The sequence below is a fragment of the Tamandua tetradactyla genome, chromosome 6 (assembly GCF_023851605.1).
Source record: "Tamandua tetradactyla isolate mTamTet1 chromosome 6, mTamTet1.pri, whole genome shotgun sequence".
Taxonomy (NCBI): domain Eukaryota; kingdom Metazoa; phylum Chordata; class Mammalia; order Pilosa; family Myrmecophagidae; genus Tamandua; species Tamandua tetradactyla.
In genome coordinates this window covers 52,951,026-52,972,445 of record NC_135332.1, presented here as the reverse complement: position 1 = coordinate 52,972,445, position 21,420 = coordinate 52,951,026, and the positions used below count along the sequence as shown (strand labels likewise).

Genomic DNA, 21,420 nt, shown 5'->3' with positions numbered 1-21,420 from the left:
CTCCAGCCAAAATAATCACAGCCATTTTAGTATCTGTTTGGGCCCTCATTTACTTGCAAATGTAGAAGCTTAGAATTATAATCTACCTCATTGGATAGTATTACTCTCCTACCAAAACTCTTCAGCCATGAAAAAATTTTAACGGTAAAAAATTAAATAAAACCCTTGAAAACTAGCCTTGGGTTAAACTTTCAAAACCCTTCCTCTTCAATGCCTATCAGTAAAAGAAAAAAACAAACACTTCCCCCAAATACTTGAATGCACAGAGGAAGTGGTTCCAGCTAAGCTTTTTATTTCTGTTTGGTGTGAATATTTATCATTAGATTAAAAAGAAAATACATTATTTATTTAAGTATATTTTGTCTGACTAAGATGTTGGGCAGTTGCTCTGTGGCATATAACTATAAGTGGGATCATGGCTTTTAAAGCTTAGGCCTTGGTTGGTCTTTTTCCTTGGTCATACTTAACTCCTATACAGATTTTGTTCATTTGGTTTTCCCCATGCTGAAAAGAAAAGCAGATTTAACATGGACTAAGTGGGTTCAGTGTGATCCAGACGAGAACAAGTGAGGTAGTGTGAGTATAAACACAGCTCACAAAAGGCAGACATTCATGTCTACAGGTGTGCCTAGTCTGAGCTCACAGTAACTGAAGGATGATAGCAGAATCAATAGCAGACCAAGGGCTTACTATGTCTAAATGCACTTTCTTGTGCATGCTTCTGGACTGGTTAAAATTTGAGGTGGGGGAATCTGCATTTTAAGTACCCAAATACAATTTTTTGTAGTAAAAAAGTAATATTATGAGGGACTGTCTACTGATATTTAAGAGAAACAATTAAAAATCTTTAAAAGCAACTAAAATCTGCAACTTAGCTACTTGTCATCCAGATGGCATAATGAGCTGCTCCAGTGCTACATCCTTGCACAGAAGCTTTAAGCAGCATATAGTGAGCTGGCAAAACCATCTTTCTCAAAACTCCAGAAAACAGTTAAAAGGTTGTGATAATAGGGAAAGCACCAAATCTAAAAAAAGGCAACCTAAAAATGGTAGAAAATACTCCTCTTGATACCCCAGGCTGAACCCTACCCCTGTTCCCTCAACTGGCTCCTCACTGGCTTCACCAAGATTCATGATTGCAAGTTCCTGGTCCTGGTTCCAGAGGAAGTTCTGCATACCAGGAACATGTATGTCTGTGCTAATCCATCTGGTAGCAGCTTGAACATCTGAACCAGGAGATATTTTGCAGGCCCACAGTCCCAGAACTCAGCCTGTGTGTGTGGAAGGCAGCTTATGGAGCTGTACTACAGAACACTGGTGAAGAACATTCAAATCGCAGCTGCCTAAGGCAAAGGTTTACTGGCTATAGGACATACAGTGCAGTGCCTGGGACCATGAGGAAACACTGTTTCTTAGGGAAGCAGAGACATTCTCTTTGAAAATAGGGAAATTCCTAAGGCCACACACACATACCCAGTACAAGGCATATGCACAGTCAAGATTGGGAAGAACACCTATGCCTGTGCCTTAGGCTCTTTTCTAACGTTATTGTTAGGAAAGATAATCCCTGAGGAGAGCACTCACACAGGTCAGTCTGCAAAGACTTGAAAGATGTTTTTCCTCCCTCCCTCCCTCCCAGGGATAATAACATATGAAAATAACAGACTGTCCAGATTGCCACAAAAGATTACAAAACACAAAATAAACAGGAGACAATGGCTTGTGCAATGGAGCAAGATAAAGAAACGAAAGCCACCAACATGGAAGACCAGAGCTTAGAAATACTAGATGGACTTTTTAAAAAATGGTCCTAGCTAATTTCAAAGAATTAAAGGAATTTAAGGAAATTAAGAATTAAAGGAAATTAGGAAAATAGATGAACACAAAGAGAATGTCAAGAAAGCGATCGAAATTATGAAAAGGAACCAAACAGCTGAAGATCACAGTATCAAAAAAATTTCCCTAGAATGGTTCAACAGCAAATTGGAACTGGAAGAAGAAAGAATCTGTGAAATAGAAGATAAGATAATTGAAAGCATTCATCTGAAGAGCATAAAGAAAAAAGAATGAAAAATGAACAGAGCCTTAGAGACCTGTGGGACACCATCAAACATTACAACATACTCATCGTGAGAGTCCCAGAAAGAGAAAAAAGAGAAAAGGGACAGAAAGAATATTTTAAGAACTAATGGCTGAGAAACAAGTATTGTATGTTGAGAAACAGAAACAAACAATAGAAATGTGTATGTATTTGCTCCAGAAGACATGTATAAGAAGATTTATAGCAGCATTATTTGTGAAAGCCCCAAACTGCAAACAACCCAAATATCATCAACACTAGAATTTGTAAATAAATGCTATATTTACATAATAGAAAACTATACAGTAATGAAAATTACTACTACCCAAAACAGAACAGATAAATCTTACAAACACAACGTTAATTGAAAGCAGCCAGACCCAAAAGAATAAATGCTGTATGAGCCCATTTATATAGCATTAGAAAAATAAGAAAACTATTTTGGATATGTTAAAAGTCAAAATAGTGATTACTTTAGGGGAAGAGAAACAGGGTAGTGATTGGGAGGGGAAATCTGTTCTGTTTTCTAACCTGGGTAGTAGTTATAAAGGTGGGTTCACTTTGTGATAATTCATCAAGCTATACCCTTATGTTTGTATTTTGTATGCATAACAATTAAATTAAAATGGTTTTCAAACAAACAAAAAATAATGGCTGAAAACTCTCCAAATTTAACAAAAAAAAAGAATATACACACCCAAGATGCTGAGCTGACTCTAGACAGGATACTCTAGACACTCAATTAGACCCACACTGGGACCTATGATAAACTGTCACATGCCAGAGATGAAGAGAAGATTCTGAAAGCTACAAGAGAGAAGCAATGTATCATGTACAAAGGAGCTCAATAAGACTAAGTACCAATTTCTCATGGAAAATATGGAACACAATGGGATGGGGACCCACACCAAGGGGAGCTGCCAGCAGTGGTTGAGGGGTCAGCGCGGAGAATGGCAGCCTGAGAATAGCGCCCAGAGGATTGTGCCACAACTGCCCAGGCTGGCCTGAGGAGCATTTACTGCCACTGCCACGTGCTCACCGAGATGTGGGACATACGGATTTGGGATATGAATTCATTTGAAAAACCACTTTGGGGTTATAAACATGTTTTCTGATGGAACTGGATTGAGATAATTTTCATTATATTTGTATATTTATATATGTATGTTTTAAAATTTTGCATTTGACTTAAAGTGCCTTGAGAAAATTTGCATATTGTAAGTGGTCCTAGCCATCTCCTTAATTTGGGTACTCTTAGATTCGTTCCTCCTGTTTTACTTCAGTGAATCCAACAAATTTGATTAAAAATAAAGGAAAGGGACGGAGGAGTCAGGATGGCAGCTTAGCAATGCGCGCGTTTTAGTTCGTCCTCAAGAACAACTACTAAATAACCAGAAACAGTACAGAACAGCTCCCAGAGCCACGTCAGTGACCGGACACACAGCCTACCCCAGTCTGGACCAGCCAGACCGGCTGCAAGCCTCCCCAAAACCGTGAGTTCCCCAAGCCACCGCGGCCGGTGCCCGGCACCCCTCCCCCACAGGAGGCTTCCCAGAGGGAAAGGAAAGAGACTCTAAACCTGGTCAAGTGGAGTTTGCTCATTGGGCTCACGGAAAAAAAGGAAAGGGGGAGGAAACAGAGGTTTTAGTAGCTGTGTTTCTGTGGAGACTTGGAAGCTTCTGGATTCAGCGGCGGGACTTCTCGGGCTGCAACTGTCCCAGGCATAGGCAGAAACAGGTTGCTTTCAGGGCTGTATCTCACGTGTGCCTTCCCCAGGGGAGGGGTGAAGCCCAACTCAGGTGGAATCCATCTCTCAAGGAATTCAAACCCCAGGGTTTGGCAATTTGAAGCCATTAAAACCAGCCTACAACCTCTCCTCCGTCTCCACCACGCCCCCAGCAGGGAGAGTCTTCCAAAGTTAAAAGTGCTGCAACATCTTTTGCTGGTGCGACCCACAGGCAGATGCGCCACATACTGGGCAGGATAAGAAAAACAGAGCCCAGAGACTTCACAGGAAAGTCTTTTAACCTCCTGGGTCTCACCCTCAGGGAAAACTGATGCAAGTGACTCCTTCCCCCTGATAGGAGGCCAGTTTAGTCCAAGAAAACCTGGCTGGAGTCTATAATACCTATGTAGACCCTCCTAAGGGTGGGGAGGGGAAAGGCACCATACAAGCAGGGCAAGAAACAAGAAAACAAGAACTGAAAAATTATCCTCTGTGAAACAAAACCTAAGCTAGAGGTCCAGAAAAAGCTGAACTGAAGGTCAAAGAACAGATAGACAACAAATTCATCCAGCAAGAAAACCCTAGGTAAGAGAAGTGAAAGCAATCTCCAGAATAAACTAATTAAGGTGATTAAATGTCTAGACGCCAACAAAAAATAACAAATCACACCAGGAAAATTGAAGATATGGCCCAGTCAAACCAACAATTCAAATGAGATACAAGAGCTGAAATAACTAATTGAGAATGAGATACAAGAGCTGAAATAACTAATTGAGAATGTACGAACAGACATGGAAAACCTCATCAAAAACTAAATCAATAAATTGAGGGAGGATATGAAGAAGGCAAGGAATGAACAAAAAGAAGAAATAGAAAGTCTGAAAAAACAAATCACGGAACTTATGGGGATGAAAGGTACAGTAGAAGAGATGAAAAAAACAATAAACCTACAATGGTAGATTTCAAGAGACAGAGGTTAGGATTAGTGAACTGGAGGATGGAACATCTGAAATCCGACAAGATACAGAAACTCTAGGGAAAAAAAATGGGAAAATATGAGCAAGGACTCATGGAACTGAATGATAACATGACACGCACAAATATACGTGTTGTGGGTGTCCCAAAAGGAGAAGAGAGGGGAAATGGAGGAGAAAAACTAATGGAAGAAATTATCACTGAAAATTTCCCAACTCTTATGAAAGACCTAAAATTACAGATCCAAGAAATGCAGCGTACCCCAAATATAACAGATCCAAATAGATGTTCTCCAAGACACTTACTAGTCAGAATGTCAGACATCAAAGAGAAAGAGAGTATCTTGAAATCAGCAAGAGAAAAGCAACCCATCACATAGGGAAACCCAATAAGACTATGTGTAGATTTCTCAGCAGAAACCATGGAGGCGAGAAGACAATGGGATGACATATTAAAATTGCTAAAAGAGAAAAACTGCCAACCAAGAATTCTATACCCAGCAAAACTGTCCTTCAAAAATGAGGGAGAAATTAAAACATTTTCAGACAAAAAATCACTGAGAGAATTTGTGACCAAGAGACCAGCTCTGCATGAAATACTAAAGGGAGCACCAGAGACAGATACGAAAAGACAGAAGAGAGAGGTGTGGAAAACAGTGTAGAAAGAAGGAAAATTAGATATGACATATAAAATACAAAAGGCAAAATGGTAGAGGAAAGTACTACCCAAACAGTAATAACACTAAATGTTAATGGATTGAACTCCCCAATCAAAAGACATAGACTGAGAGAATGGATTAAAAAACAGGATCCTTCTATATACTGTCTACAGGAAACACATCTTAGACCCAAAGATAAACATAGGTTGAAAGTGAAAGGCTGGGAAAAGATATTTCATGCAAATAACAACCAGAAAAGAGCAGGAGTAGCTATACTAATATCCAACAAATTAGACTTCAAATGTAAAACAGTTAAAAGAGACAAAGAAGGATACTATGTACTAATAAAAGGAACAATTCAACATGAAGACATAACAATCATAAATATTTATGCACCGAACCAGAATGCCCCAAAATATATGAGGCAAACACTGCAAACACTGAAAAGGGAAAAAGACACATCTACCATAATAGTTGGAGATTTCAATTTCCCACTGTCATCAATGGACAGAGCATTTAGACAGAGGATCAATAAAGAAACAGAATTTGAATATTACAATAAATGAGCTAGACTTAACGGACATTTTAGGACATTACACCCCACAACAACAGGATACACATTTTTCTCAAGTGCTCATGGATCATTCTCAAAGATAGACCACATGCTGGGTCACAAAGCAAGTCTCAACAAATTTAAAAAGATTGAAATCATACAAAACACTTTCTCAGATCATAAGGGAATGAAGTTGGAAATCAATAATAGGCAGAGTGCCAGAAAATTCACAATTATGTGGAGGCTCAACAACACACTCTTAAACAACCAGTGGGTCAAGGAAGAAATTACAAGAGAAATCAGTAAATATCTCAAGGCGAATGAAAATGAAAACACAACATATCAAAACTTATGGGATGCAGCAAAGGCAGTGCTAAGAGGAAAATTTATTGCCCTAAATGCCTATATCAAAAAAGAAGAAAGGGCAAAAATACAGGAATTAACTGTCCACTTGGAAGAACTGGAGAAAGAACAGCAAACTAACCCCAAAGCAAGCAAAAGGAAAGAAATAACAAAGATTAGAGCAGAAATAAATGAAATTGAGAACATGAAAACAGTTGAGAAAATCAATAAAACCAGAAGTTGGTTCTATGAGAAAATCAATAAGATTGATGGGCCCTTAGCAAGACTGACAAAAAGAAGAAGAGAGAGGATGCAAATAAATAAGATCAGAAATGGAAGAGGAGACATAACCACTGACCCCACAGAAATAAAGGAGGTAATAACAGGATACTATGAACAACTTTATGCCAATAAATACAACAATGTAGATGAAATGGACAACTTCCTAGAAAGGCATGAACAACCAACTTTGACTCAAGAAGAAATAGATGACCTCAACAAACCAATCACAAGTAAAGAAATTGAATCGGTCATTCAAAAGCTTCCCAAAAAGAAAAGTCCAGGACCAGACGGCTTCACATGTGAATTCTACCAAACATTCCAGAAAGAATTAGTACCAATCCTGCTCAAACTCTTCAAAAAATTGAAGTGGAGGGAAAGCTACCTAATTCATTCTATGAAGCCAACATCACCCTCATACCAAAACCAGGCAAAGATATTACAAAAAAAGAAAACTACAGACCAATCTCTCTAATGAATATAGATGCAGAAATCCTCAACAAAATTCTAGCAAATCGAATCCAGCAACACATTAAAAGAATTATACATCATGACTGAGTAGGATTCATCCCAGGTATGCAAGGATGGTTCAACATAAGAAAATCAATTAATGTAATACACCATATCAACAAATCAAAGCAGAAAAACACGTGATCATCTCAATTGATGCAGAGAAGGCATTTGACAAGATTCAACATCCTTTCCTGTTGAAAACACTTCGGAGGATAGGAATACAAGGGAATTTCCCTAAAATGATAAAGGGAATATATGAAAAACCCACAGCTAATATCATCCTCAAAGGGGAAAAACTGAAAACTTTCCCCCTAAGATCAGGAACAAAACAAGGATGTCCACTATCACCACCGTTATTCAACATTGTGTTGGAAGTTCTAGCCAGAGCAATTAGACAAGAAAAAGAAATACAAGGCATCAAAACTGGAAAGGAAGAAGTAAAACTATCACTGTTTGCAGAAGATATGGTACTATATGTTGAAAACCCTGAAAAATCCACAGCAAAACTACTAGAGCTAATAAACGAGTACATCGAAGTGGCAGGTTACGAGATCAACATTCAAAAATCTGTAGTGTTTCTGTACACTAGTAGTGAACAATCCGAGGGGGAAATCAAGAAACGAATTCCATTTACAATTGCAACTAAAAGAATAAAATACTTAGGAATAAATTTAGCTAAAGAGAAAAAAGACCTGTATAAAGAAAACTACAAGAAACTGTTAAAAGAAATCACAGAAGACCTAAAGAGATGGAAGGGCATACCGTGTTCATGGATTGGAAGACTAAATATAGTTCAGATGTCAATTCTACCTAAATTGATTTACAGATTCAACGCAATACCAACCAAAATCCCAACAACTTACTTTTCAGAAATAGAAAAACCAATAAGCAAATATATCTGGAAGGGCAGGGTGCCCCGAATTGCTAAAAGTATCTTGAGTTAAAAAAACGAAGCTGGAGGTCTCATGCTGCCGGACTTTAAGGCATATTATGAAGCCACAGTGGTTAAAACAGCATGGTACTGGCATAAAGATAGATATATTGACCAATGGAATCAAAGAGAGTGTTCAGATATAGACCCTCTCATCTATGGACATTTGATCTTTGATAAGGCAGTCAAGCCAACTCACCTGGGACAGAACAGTCTCTTCAATAAATGGTGCCTAGAGAACTGGATATCCATATGCAAAAGAATGAAAGAGGACCCGTACCTCACACCCTATACAAAAATTAACTCAAAATGGATCAAAGATCTAAGCATCAGTTCTAAGACCATAAAACAGATAGAGGAATATATAGGGAAATATCTTATAAATCTTATAATTGGAGGCAGTTTTATAGACCTTACACCTAAAGCAAGAGCACTGAAGAAAGAAAGAAAGAAATGGGAACTCCTCAAAATTAAACACTTTTGTGCATCAAAGAACTTCATCAAGAAAGTAAAAAGACAGCCTACATAATGGGAGACAATATTTGGAAATGACATATCAGATAAAGGTCTAGTATCCAGAATTTATAAAGAGATTGTTCAACTCAACAACAAAAAGACAGCCAATCCAATTACAAAATGGGAAAAAGACTTGAACAGACAACTCTCAGAAGAGAAAATACAAATGGCCAAAAGGCACATGAAGAGATGTTCAACGTCCCTGGCCATTAGAGAAATGCAAATCAAAACCACAATGAGATATCATCTCACACCCACCAGAATGGCCATTATCAACAAAACAGAAAATCACAAGTGCTGGAGAGGATGTGGAGAAAGAGGCAGACTTATTCACTGTTGGTGGGAATGTCAAATGGTGCAACCACTGTGGAAGGCAGTTTGGCGGTTCCTCAAAAAGCTGAATATAGAATTGCCATATGACCCAGCAATTCTCATTGTTAGGTATCTACTCAGAGGACACAAGGGCAAAGACACAAATGGACATTTGCACACCAATGTTTATAGCAGCATTATTTACAATTACAAGGAGATGGAAACAGCCAAAATGTCCATCAACAGACGAGTGACTAAACAAACTGTGGTATGTACATATGATGGAATATTATGCAGCTTTAAGACAGAATAAACTTATGAAGTATGTAACAACATGGATGGACTTTGAGAACACTATGCTGAGTGAGACTAACCAAAAACTAAAGGACAAATACTGTATGGTCTCATTGATATGGACTGACATTAGTGAATAAACTTGGAATATTTTGTTCGTAACAGAGACCATCAGGAGATAGAAATAGTGTAAGATATTGGGTAATAGGAGTTGAAGGGATACAGACTGTGCAACAGGACTGGATACAAAAACTCAGAAATGGACAGCACAATACTACCTAATTGTAATATAATTATGTTAAAACACTGAATGAAGCTGCATGTGAGAATGATAGAGGGAGGAGGTCTGAGGACATAAATGAAATCAGAAAGAAAGATAGATATTAAAGATTGAGTTGGTATAATCTAGGAATGCCTAGAGTGTATAATAAAAGTGAAATGTACAAGGTAAATTTTAAAAATGTTTTTGCATGAGGAAGAACAAAGGAATGTTATTATTGCAGGGTACTGAAAATAGATGGTAATTAATATTTTAAAATGTCACCTTCTGTGTGAGACTAAAGCAAAAAGTGTTTATTTGTTACAAAATTTATATTTTGACTAGTGCATTTCCTAATATAACTTATATAGATAGTTTGAACGCCATAAGTACTTAGAATCTCAGGTAGGACATGAGATTTTGCCAGTTTGTCCAGAGTGATGCCCCAGTGAATCCCAGAGTGATTCGATCAGTGAGTGGAAATGTATCTGCAAAGCCCCCTTCAGGGAGTGGTGAGAATGGGGAGAAATTCAACTTCCCCAAGTTGAATTCTTGATATTCTCACAAGCAGTGTGGACAACCAAAGCTACAGGCTGAGCCCCTAGTCTTGGAGTTTGTTCATATGAACCTTAACCCTGCAAAGGATAGGTCAAGTCTACTTAAAATTTAGGACTAAGAGTCACCCCCAAGAGAGCCTCTTTTGTTGCTCAGATGTAGCCCCTCTCTCCAGCCAACACAACAAGCAGTCTCACCACCCTACCCCTCTCTACTCTGGGACATGATTCCAGGGGTATGGACCTTCCTGGCAACGTGGGACAGAGATCTTAGATTGAACAGAGACTCAGCATCAAGGGATTGAGAAAAACCGTAGAATGAGCTGAGACTTAGCATCAAGAGATTGAGAAAGCCTTCTCGACCAAAAGGGGGAAGAGGGAAATGAGACAAAGTGTCAATGGCTGAGAGATTCCAAACAGAGTCCAGAGGTTATCCTGGAGGTTATTCTATGCATCAAGTAGATATCATCTTGTTATTCAAGATGTTATGGAGAGGCTGGAGGGAACTGCCTGAAAATGTAGAGCAGTGTTCCAGTAGCCATCTTTCTTGAGGATGATTGAATAATGATACAGCTGTCACAGTGTGACTGTGTGATTGTGAAAACCTTGTGTCTGATGCTCCTTTTATCTACCTTGTCAACAACGGAGTAGAACATATGGAATAAAAATAAATAATAGGGGGAGCAAATGCTAAAATAAATTTAGTTTAAATGCTAGTGATCAATGACAGCGAGGGGTAAGGGGTATGGTATGTAGAACTTTTTTTCCCCTGTTATCGTTTTCTTTTTTCTGTTATCTTTTTATTTCTTTTTCTAAATCGATGCAAATGTTCTAAGAAATGATGAATATGCAACCAAGTAATGATATTGTGAATTACTGATAATGGATGTTGTTTTATTTTGTTTCTTTATTTTTTTGATTAATAAATTTAAGAAATAAATAAATAAAGGAAAGAGGACTTCTGCTGGGAGTGTTCTAGACCAGTACAAAAGCCTCATGAAAGTCCTGGAGAAATGAGGAAACCAGTCATCATTCCTAAAGAGGATCGGGAAAAGATGAAAATGTTTAAAATCAGTCAGTTCAATTTAATAGCGAGTGAAATGATTGCACTTAACAAATCTTTGCCAGAGGTTAGTAGAAGGGTTAAAACAAAGGTGTATCTGGATAATCTTCTATAACAAGGGTGGTGACTGTTTTCCACAGTGAGGTTTACTGCACTCTTCTGCAAACTGTCCATAATGTCATTAATCACTCATGAAAACACATGCTAGAAGAAATTGTTCTGGTAGATGATACCAGTGAAAGAGAGTTTTTGAAAAGACATCTAGAGAGTTATATGAGGAAATTAAAAGTATCAGTTCATGTAATTAGAATGAAACAGCATTCTGGATTGATTAGAGCTAGATTAAAAGGAGCTGCTGTGTCTAAAAGTGAGTGTACAGTGGAATGGCTTGAGCCTCTGTTAGCCAGGATCAAACATGACAGGAGAACAGTGGCACATATTATCATTGATGATACCTTTGAGTACATGGCATGTTCTGAAATGACCTATGGTGAACTTAACTGAAAGCTCAATTTTCACTGGTATCCTGAAAGAGATATGGGCAAAAGGAAAGATGATCAAAGTCTTTATATCAGAACACTAACAATGGTAGGAGGCCTTTTTTCAATAGGCAGAGATTACTTTCAGGAAATTGGAACATATGATGCTGGAATATATATTTGAGGAGGAGAAAACCTAGAAATTTCCTTTAGGATTTGGCAGTGTGAAGATACTGTAGAAATTGTGAAGTTTCACATGTTGGACACGTATTTCATAAAACTACACGTTTCACATTTCCAGGAGGCACAAGGCAGATTATCAGTAAAAATAACAGACAACTTGCAGAAGTTTGGATGGATAAGTTCAAGAATTTCTTCTATATAATTTCCCCAGTATAACAAATGTAGATTATGGAAATATATCAAGACTTGGTCTAAGACAAAAGTTACAATGCAGACCTTTCTCTTGGTCCCTGGAAAATATCCTTTTTCTCAAATTCCACATCACTGTTTCTCTTGGGGAGAGACATGTAATGTGGAAACAAATCTGTGTCTGGATAACATGGTTAGAAAAGAGAATGACAAAAGTGGTAATATTTAACTGTCATGGTATGGGAAGTAATTGGGTTTTTCTTATACAGCCAACAAAGGAATTAGAACCAATGACCTTTGCTTGGATGCTTTCAAACATTGTGGTCCAGTCACAGTGCTCAGATGGCACCACCTAAAAGGCTTCCAGTGTGGGAGTATGATCCAGTGACATTAACCCTGCAGCATGTGAACAGTGGTCAGGGCCTGGGTAAAGCCACGGGAAGAGGAGAGCCAGGTGCCCAGCATTAGAGACTGCAATGGAAACCAGTCCCAAGCTTTGGCTTCTTGAAATGTCACCCTTCCATAAATACTCTGAGACCAAATTTATAAAAAAAGAAAAAACTAAGGATTGATTGGGCTACCTCAGCATACATTTCTACCACATTCTTAAGTAGCAAAAAAGAAAAAGTGTTTTCTGCCCTGTGGGACATAAGGTTTATCAGCCATTAAAACTCCTCTACTTTTCACTAGCTGTGAACTACCTTTCTGTCCAAGAATGTGAAAGTACATACTGATAAGACTGTGCACACTGGTGTTCAGGATTGAAAGAGTTTTTCATCAAGAATAATTGTAAAGAATATTGAGACAATGAAACAATCAACAAAATGTGCTTTCTGGAGAACTGCACTTTTTATGGTTTGCTTGAACATTGGTAATTACTGCTGAATGTGCTGTTATGATGAAGAGATTTCCAAGATTTTTTTTTCCTGATTAGAATTGATAGCCAAAAATTAATATTGATATAGAAATAAATGAAAAAGATCTGGAACCAGTCATGAAAACAACATTTTTACAACAGTTTTTAAAACTATGCTAAACAGGGTTTAAAGAAAATTAAATCAGAACTCTGAGAAGTACAGTTTGCTATAGTTTAGTATCAAATTTCTATATAGGTTTTATACCTCAGTGGGGAAAAATAACTGATTCCAATGACACTCATTTTGCTTTCATCTGTAATAGTCATGATGCTTCCCCCCCCCCCCCTTGGGGTACTGGAATTGAGCTGGGAAGAATTGGCTTTTTAAGAGTTTTACAAAAAAAAATTTTATTTGATTTATGGGCTGTTGAAATTATAATTTTTATAGCCTTCTAAAAGATAGAAGCTGAACATAATGTCTGGTTTCAACTGAACAAGTTAGATATCTCAGTTGCTCTTGGGTCAACTGGCTTATAGACTTTCACACTCAAAAAATTATTAACTTTTCAACTTCTTAACTTGATTCAATTGAGTATGCTTAATACCCAAGATTCATACTACTGCACTACAGATTTGTTTTCACAGCAATAAATCTTCAGTTCTTTATGATTCCACTCAAAAAAAAAAAAGAACCACACAGTGGTATGATATATTTATAGTGCTAAAGCAAAAAGTTGCCAACCAAGAATTCTGTATCCAACAAAACTGTCTTTCAAAAATGAGGGTGCTCTTCCGGGGACGGTACCCTGAGTTTAGGCATTCAAAATGGTCCAGCGTTTGACGTACCGTCGTAGGCTGTCCTACAATACTGCTTCTAATAAAACTAGGCTGTCCTGGACCCCTGGGAATAGAATTGTTTACCTTTATACCAAAAAAGTTGGGAAAGCACCAAAATCTGCATGTGGGGTGTGCCCAGGCTGACTTCGGGGTGTTCGTGCTGTGAGGCCTAAGGTTCTTATGCGGTTATCTAAGACCAAAAAGCACGTCAGCAGAGCCTATGATGGTTCCATGTGTGCTAAATGTGTCCATGACAGGATCAAGCGTGCTTTCCTGATTGAGGAGCAGAAAATTGTTGTGAAAGTGTTGAAGGCACAAGCACAGAGTCAAAAAGCTAAATAAAAAATGGGAAGCTTTTTTGAATAATAAAAATCAAAGACTTAAAAACAAAAACAACAACAACAAAAAATGAGGGTGAAATTAAGACATTTCCAGGTAAACAAAAACTGAGGAAGTTCATCACCACTAGATGAGCCCTACAAGAAATGCTGAAGGGCGGGCCACGGTGGCTCAGCAGGTAAGAGTGCTTGCCTGCCATGGCCGAGGACCCGGGTTCGATTCCCGGTGCCTGCCCATGTAAAAAAAAAAAGGAAATGTTGAAGGTTGAAAGGAAAGGACATTGGACAATAAATCGAAAGTGCATGAATAAATAAAGATCTCCAATAAAGGTAATGGCATATAAATGCCAGTACTATTGTACTTTAGGTTTGTAATCCCACTTTTTACTTCCTATAGGCTCTAAAACACAAATGAAGAAAAAGTAATAAATCAACGGTTACAGACTTATAGTGTATAAATGTGTAATTTGTAAGAAAAAGTACATAAAGTTGGGGGAATTGAAGGGATATAGGTACATAACTTGTGTATACTATTGATAAGTTAAGTTGTTATCAAAGCAAACAAGGTTGATGGAGATTTAGAATGTTGTATTTTAGCCCTGTGGTAACAACAAAGAAAATACTGGAAAAATATGCACAGAAAGGAATGAGAAGAGATTTTAAAGGGTTCACTACAAAATTGGACAAAGGGCTTGAATAGACATTTCCCTGTATATACCACAAATGGTTTATACATATAATGGAATATTTTTCAGGCCTGAAAAGGAAAGAAACTCTAATACATGCTACTACATGGACAAACTGTGAAGACATTTTGAGTGGACCGTAGCAAGTAGCAGTGGCAAGAAATATATAGAAAAGTGTAGGGGAGGGATTTTAAAGGTACTAGTATATTACCTCTGTTAGTCTGTGCAAAGAACAGTTTCCCAGTAGAAAATACCCAGTTTGCTCATAGCCGTTAACAGAACTGAATTCCACATACCTGACTCACATAAGAAGTCTTGCTGTGGGTCAAGCTTCTTGGATCTTATCACTTTCAAATAAGCCAGTTGAATCTTTGGACCAATAGCGCTTGGAGTAGGTTGGGCTACTATCTAGCTCGAAATAGTCCTCCTTCAGAAGTTCTCCTTCCTGAAAATCCTTTGCGTAGGTTATTTCCTCTGATAGGAAGGAAATTTAATTTTTAAAAAGCTTAAAATATTCAACTCAGTTGCCCGGCCTTGTAACTAGTTGCTTTTCATTGTTTATGCCTAATGTTTTGTCTTGCCACACTCCTTCTTAAACAGAACAGGTTTAAGATATCTCATAAAATACACAACTGAATAATTTTTGTATATTCACAGAACTGTGCGACCATCACAACAATCAATTTTGAAATATTTTCATCACCCTAGAAAGAAAGTCCATACCATTAGAAGTTCTTATTTCCTCCACTCCTACCCACCCCACCCCCGCACTAAGCAACCACTAATCTACATTTTGTCTCTATAGATTTGCCTATTCTGGACATTTCATATCAGTGGAATTATTTACCTTTTGAGTCTGGCTTTTTTCACTTAGCATAATGATTTCATGGTTGATCTATGTTACAGCATGTATCAATACTTCATTCTTTCATGGCTGAATAATATTCTGTTGCATGGATATATCACATTTTATTTATCCATTCATCAGTTCATGGACATTTTAGTTGTTTCCACCTTTTGGTTAATAAAGACTAGTGCTGCTTTGAACATTAGTATATAAGCTTTTGTGTTGACATTTATTTTCATTTCTCTTGGATGTATACTTAACAACCCACACTGATTCTTACATGTAAGACTTAGATTTTACCTCTGGGTGTGAAATGCGTTATGAATCTGGCCAAACACAATGACTCTCCTTTTTAATATTTAAACTTGAAAGATTCTCCAGCAATGAAATTAGTCAGCAACCAGCAATGAAATGGAGAAAAAAGGCAACAAAATTGTTCTTTAAGAGAAGGAAGGAAACAACAAAAGAAAGGCTTGCAGACTTACAGACCTTGCAGACTGAGACACATCTTTGTCAACTTACTTTTTTTTTCTTCCCTCCTCTCTCCACTTCTTTGAGTATCAGTATTTCCTCTCATAATTAACAGTTATGAAGTTACCTAGAGGAAAATTCTGTGTAGATTCCAAGACCAGTGTGAGAACCGGTTACACTGATATTCATGATTGTTTGGCTGTGTCGGTCACTTTAGACTCAAAAGGGCTGGAATTCGTTGGCAAGAAGAAATTTTTTCGTTCTCTAATTGTAATCCCACATTATCTAATGATCTCGTAGCATTCAAAACCTCAGATTTTCTAGTGCAGAATATTGGATATAAATAAACTTCAACTTAATTTCATAGAATGTATAAGAACAAATAAGGATTCAAATAATGGCCATTTTAAAGCACACAATAATAGTGTTCAGCAGAATACAAATCCCTTGGGATCTGCTGTATTTAATAAGTGCTCTTATTAAATTATTATTATTATTAATATCAGCCTCTAATGTGGAAATTGTTTTAAACCATTGACGTTATTCTAAAGGAAATCTTAGGTTAAGGGCAACTGAAGATTACAGTTAGTTTTTATCAAAGTAGGAACTACAAAATGGTTTGTTTTTTGAATGTTAAGGATTTTTTCTAGCACTCATACTTTAACTAGGATCAGAGATAAAGATGAATAAGTATGATGTACACAGCCCCATTTTCAAGATGTCCTCGTTGCTACCATCAGTGGGCCTGAGCGCACAGCCAGTGCTTCCTCTACCTAATAGATCAAAGCATCACTCAGTCTTCATCTAGCATCATAAAAAATTGAGATCAGTTGCAAGTAATCCTTTCACAGGACACCAGAACAGATGTTAATGTAGTATAGACTAAAAGTGAATGTATAAAGATGCAGTCCTCCATTTCGCTTTCCATTTAAAAATAAGTCAGTAATTATTAAGACACTCAATTGCTGTGTCTAATTAGAGTCCCTTGGTGAACCAGGACTTTCTTTTATAAAATCATCAGGGTAGATTGAGTTTTCTCTATTGAGAATGGAGAATAATTATCCTTATTTTGTAAATTTTACCAGGTGATCTCCAACAGCATCTCCAAGCAATGTTCATGTTACTCCGCCCAGAAGACAACATCAGGCTGGTAAGTTGGTAGTATCAGTATCAGTCCTTCCCTCAGAAGACTAAGTGAGAAAGCCAACATTAAACAGTTGTTTTTATGTCTCATTTTTTTTTTATTAGAGAAGTTGTGGGTTTACAAGACTTTCAGGCATAAATCTATAAATTTGTGTGGCCTCTGGTGCTAGAAACTATGTGGAATACAAAAAGAAGAAATGGTGTGTCCCAGTCATCCAGGAGCTTACATTTTAATTGGGAATATGAGCTAATATGAAGTAATTGGATGGTTCAAGATATTATAAGCACCACATTGTAAATTAATGACCATAGGAAAAATTCAAGTTCAGGAGAAAGAGAAGAACTTTACATATTAGGGAGAGAGTTCATGTAGACAGTGGGATTTGAGTTGATTCTCAGAACTGTAAATTTGTAACCTAATAAATCATCATTGAAAAGCCAACTCATTTCTCATATACTGTAGCTTTAACAAACTGAAACAGTACCATGCTAATGTACAGTGTTTAATTATAGGGAAACCTGTGTGGAAGGATGGGATATGTAAATTCTGTATTTTCTGCATGAATTTTCTATAAAACTACAACTTCTTTTAAAAAGGGAGGGGCACAGAGGAGGGGGATGCTACACTCTAGAGGTGATCACTAAAAAGATGGTGGAGAGAGATGGGGTGGGGGAGAAAAGTGCTCGCTTTTATTTTTTTTTGGAAGAACACTGCATCTCTGGCCCACAGGGTACCAATTTGAGATGCCTAGTTTAGAGCCTTAACTGCTATGTTTTTTGGCCTCTCTTGTCTCTATAGACACAATAATTACTGTATTTAAGCAGCATTTTCACTCTGCGATACTTTTTCATGTCCTTCTGATCCTCTCAAATTGTGAGACATAGTCAAGAAATGAAGAATTAGAGCATTTTCAGGCCAAGTGACTTGTCCAATGTCACAGCACTAGTAAGGACCTAAACCCAGAGAACTCCAGATTCTGGGACCCATATAAATTCTTAATTTTTTACTCATCTGTCCATACTGTAGATAAAAGGAGCATCAAAACAGCATTTTCACAATCACACAGTCACTTTGCAAAATATTTCTTGATATGATTTGTCTTAAAACACTTTTTTAAAGATAAAATGAAAGAAAGAGGAGGTTGTTCAGCAGTAGTTCTCACACTTTAGAGTGCATCAGAATCACTTGGAAGGCTTGTTAAACATGGATTGCTGAGCCCTACCCCCAGAGTTTAACTCTCTAGTCTAGGGAGAGTTTGACTCTGGTAAGTGGGGAGAAAGGTAGTGGGACGAGAATATATATTTTTAACAAGTTCCCAAGTGATGGTCCTGGAATCACTTCAAGAACAACTGTTCCACAACCCATAATGACAGAGTCACACTTATATACTGCATGCCCAATGGGTATTTTGTTTACAGCTTCCAAAAATTGTGTGGTTTTTTTGTAAAGCTGAAGCTGAGGTCTTTCATTATTTACCTTTTCTTTTTCTCATTGATAACCTTCTAGAGTTTGGATTGTACTTCTATAGGTTAGAATAATTTCACCTGCAAGACACTTGGGAGAGCATTAAGAAAGCAGATTGGAAGGCAGAGTTGGCAGCTAAATCTTTTCTTTCCCTTTTAAAATGTGCAGCTTCAGCTGCTTTACATTTATTAAATTTAAATTCAGAAAATATAGCTGATGCCTATGAATCAATTCAGAGTTCAGATGACAACCATTTTATAATTGTTTTGAATTGTTACAACACTTGGTCATTATGCTTCAGACTATTGAATAATGAGTCATCTTCAAGAAAATCAGTGAATACATTGTATGACTTTGGACAAATTAGCACTTTTATACTGAAAGGAGCATTTGTTAGACACAAAGCAAAGCCTTTTGTTTTGAGTTAAATTTGGAATGCTAAAACTCTCATCTTGAGGCTTGTGCATAATGTTAAAAGTTTGACAGTCAACTGAGGTTTGTTTATTTATTTATTTATTTTGTTTATTTATTTTAAACCCCCAACAACAAGGCTCCAAACCCACATTTTGCTTTAGCACTGAAAATAGAATGAAACCAGGGATGTTCTACATTCCATGAACTTATAGGTCCCAAACATTAACGTAAGCATTTTGAAAAACTTAGCTGCTAAAATGAAGAAAATGGTTTATAGTACTCTTTCTTTAATATTTCAGACTCAACTAATAAAGAAAAGTAGACTGGGAAAATAGGGATTAACTTCAGTTAATGTTCTTAACCAGAGGTGAGGTGCTGATAAGGTAAGGTACAAGGTCTTTCTGAGTATTATGCAAGAGAGTATAAGAAAATGAGGAGGGTTTTTGTTTTTGTTTTTGTTTTATTTTCAGAATTTTTTTTTACCAAAATGAAAATGGTTGTGTTTTTTGCTATGTTTTGTTTTTTGTTAATCAGACCACACAGAAAGAAGAAAGTAAAAATCCCTTTGTCCTACATACCGAGAAAACCATTCTTAACAATTTGGCTAAGCAGTCTTTGTGTGTGTGTGTGTGTGTGTGTGTATGAGAGAGGGTGTTATTTTTTACAAAATTAAGATCAAAATATAAATGCTAATATGTGACCTGCTTTTTTTCACAATTTACCATAGGTCAGCAAATAAATCATTTTTAATAGCTAGCAGAATATAATTCAAAGGTTTGTTCTTTTAATTTGACAACTCCATGTAGACTCCCTCAAGCTCTATTCTGATACAGGATTTTGGTGAAGGGAAATTAAAGGCAGAGATGTAGTGCAAGCTTAAGAAGTATTTCCTGATATTAGAGGATGTGAGGAGAGAAGGGATTACATTAGGTTGTAGTGTTTGTAAACAGATAAGCTTTGAAAATAGGTTGGGTCCTTATCTCTTAGGAATAAGATAGAAGTAGGAGATGACTTCTCAGATCCACCGCAGGCCTAGGATTGCTGGGTCCAATTCACCTGAAACTTCTAAATTGAGACAATAAATGGACATTCTTGGAATGATTTTCTCAGTTGCTATTTCCACCAAGTTGTAAAATCCAAAATATTGTTTTGTTTGAGCAATTAGTAGATTTGTGTAGAGTCCTTTTCAATGAGAACTTTAGCTTGTTGATCAAATGTATCTAAGTCGTGGTGTTGTTGCCGTCATGGTCTAGTTGTTGTGTGTTCTTGAGACTGAAGAAACATTGGAATTGCTGCTAATTCCAGTATCAGAGTATTAGATCCAAACTGCCATTTTAAATTCTGTTTCTCTGATTAGTTTAATGAAATAAATTAGATTAGATTTTGGTAATCTCTTCCCAAGCAGAGGAATATGAAATAAACCTCAAACCAGAATGGGTATATTATGTTTTTCTTTGGGCTTATGGCTACTAGAATTTTATTTTAATTCCTCAGTCCAGACTCTTGAAGCTTAAAAGAAACTTTAAAGCCTTGCATCCATCCCCTGCAATTGCAGAATTTTTTCTCTGAAGATTTTATCTCACCTTTCTAATTCAAATTCAGATGTTAAATAAATATAATAGCTTTTGATACTTTGATTAAAGCTCCTTTTCCCTTAAGTGAGAGTTTAATAATTACCATAGGTAGTATATAGAAGCTTGTTATCAAATCCCAAGAAATCCCAAGAACCCTTAAGTGCTGTTCTTTCATGAACGAATCTGAGTTGTGCCCATTCCTAAAGTCTAACTCAATGTGAAATGGCTGGGGCCTTTACCATTAGGATAGGGATCTTCTGTTATGACTCAGTTAAACAATGGAAACCAAATGTTTCAGATGCTCTTGATATTATAAATAAACACCTCACTTTTTAAAAGAGACACCTGATGTTTGCACTGAGTAACACTTGCAGAGACTCTTGCTGCCCACCTGCTAGCTTGCCTTACAGGTAATATTTTGGGGAGGTTTTGTTCCCTTATCAGCTTTGACTTGTCTAATCAGTTGGCACTGGTCACTGTTGAAGCTGTGGATAAATTATCAGAAGCACAAGTTAGTTGTTCTCATACCATTTGTATTTGAGCCTTGCCAGAAATTCTGAGCCTTGACAGAAGATAAAAGAGTTTCTAACACGTTCAGGGAACTGGACGGTTAGCACAGAGCTCGCCAAGGCAAGCCCAAGTTTAAATTTGTAATAATATCTGAAATCTTTTTTATGAGAAATTCTAGTTAATCTGCATTGGGTTTTATTATTATTATTACTATTATTATTATTATTAAATTAATGTGCTATGGGAGTGTTTGTAGTCAGAGAAGGAATCAATGTTGCCTGGACTTCATATGCATGTACTATAGTCATGGGTGTTTGATATTCCTTCCTTGGTCTCAAGCCCCTCTAGGGCTTGGCCTTGAAATTTTAGTACC

The 21,420-nt window shown here is 37.1% G+C and overlaps 1 protein-coding gene and 2 pseudogenes across 13 annotated transcripts in view; all 3 read left to right on the top strand.

The window, feature by feature from the left end:
* The window catches only part of SSH2 (slingshot protein phosphatase 2), a 412,119-nt gene that overhangs the window by 316,081 nt on the left and 74,618 nt on the right, over window positions 1-21,420 (top strand). For 12 of the 13 annotated variants that reach the window (XM_077165399.1, XM_077165398.1, XM_077165401.1 and 9 more), the window contains one exon: window positions 17,027-17,091. In XM_077165399.1, coding sequence (XP_077021514.1) covers window positions 17,027-17,091 — 65 coding nt within the window. Of the gene's footprint in view, window positions 1-17,026; window positions 17,092-19,263; window positions 19,347-21,420 lie in introns of those variants that run through there. The other variant, XM_077165409.1, reaches the window with a different exon arrangement.
* On the top strand, window positions 10,940-13,342 carry LOC143687949 (polypeptide N-acetylgalactosaminyltransferase 1 pseudogene; annotated as a pseudogene).
* Window positions 13,544-13,956, top strand: LOC143687948 (large ribosomal subunit protein eL34 pseudogene; annotated as a pseudogene).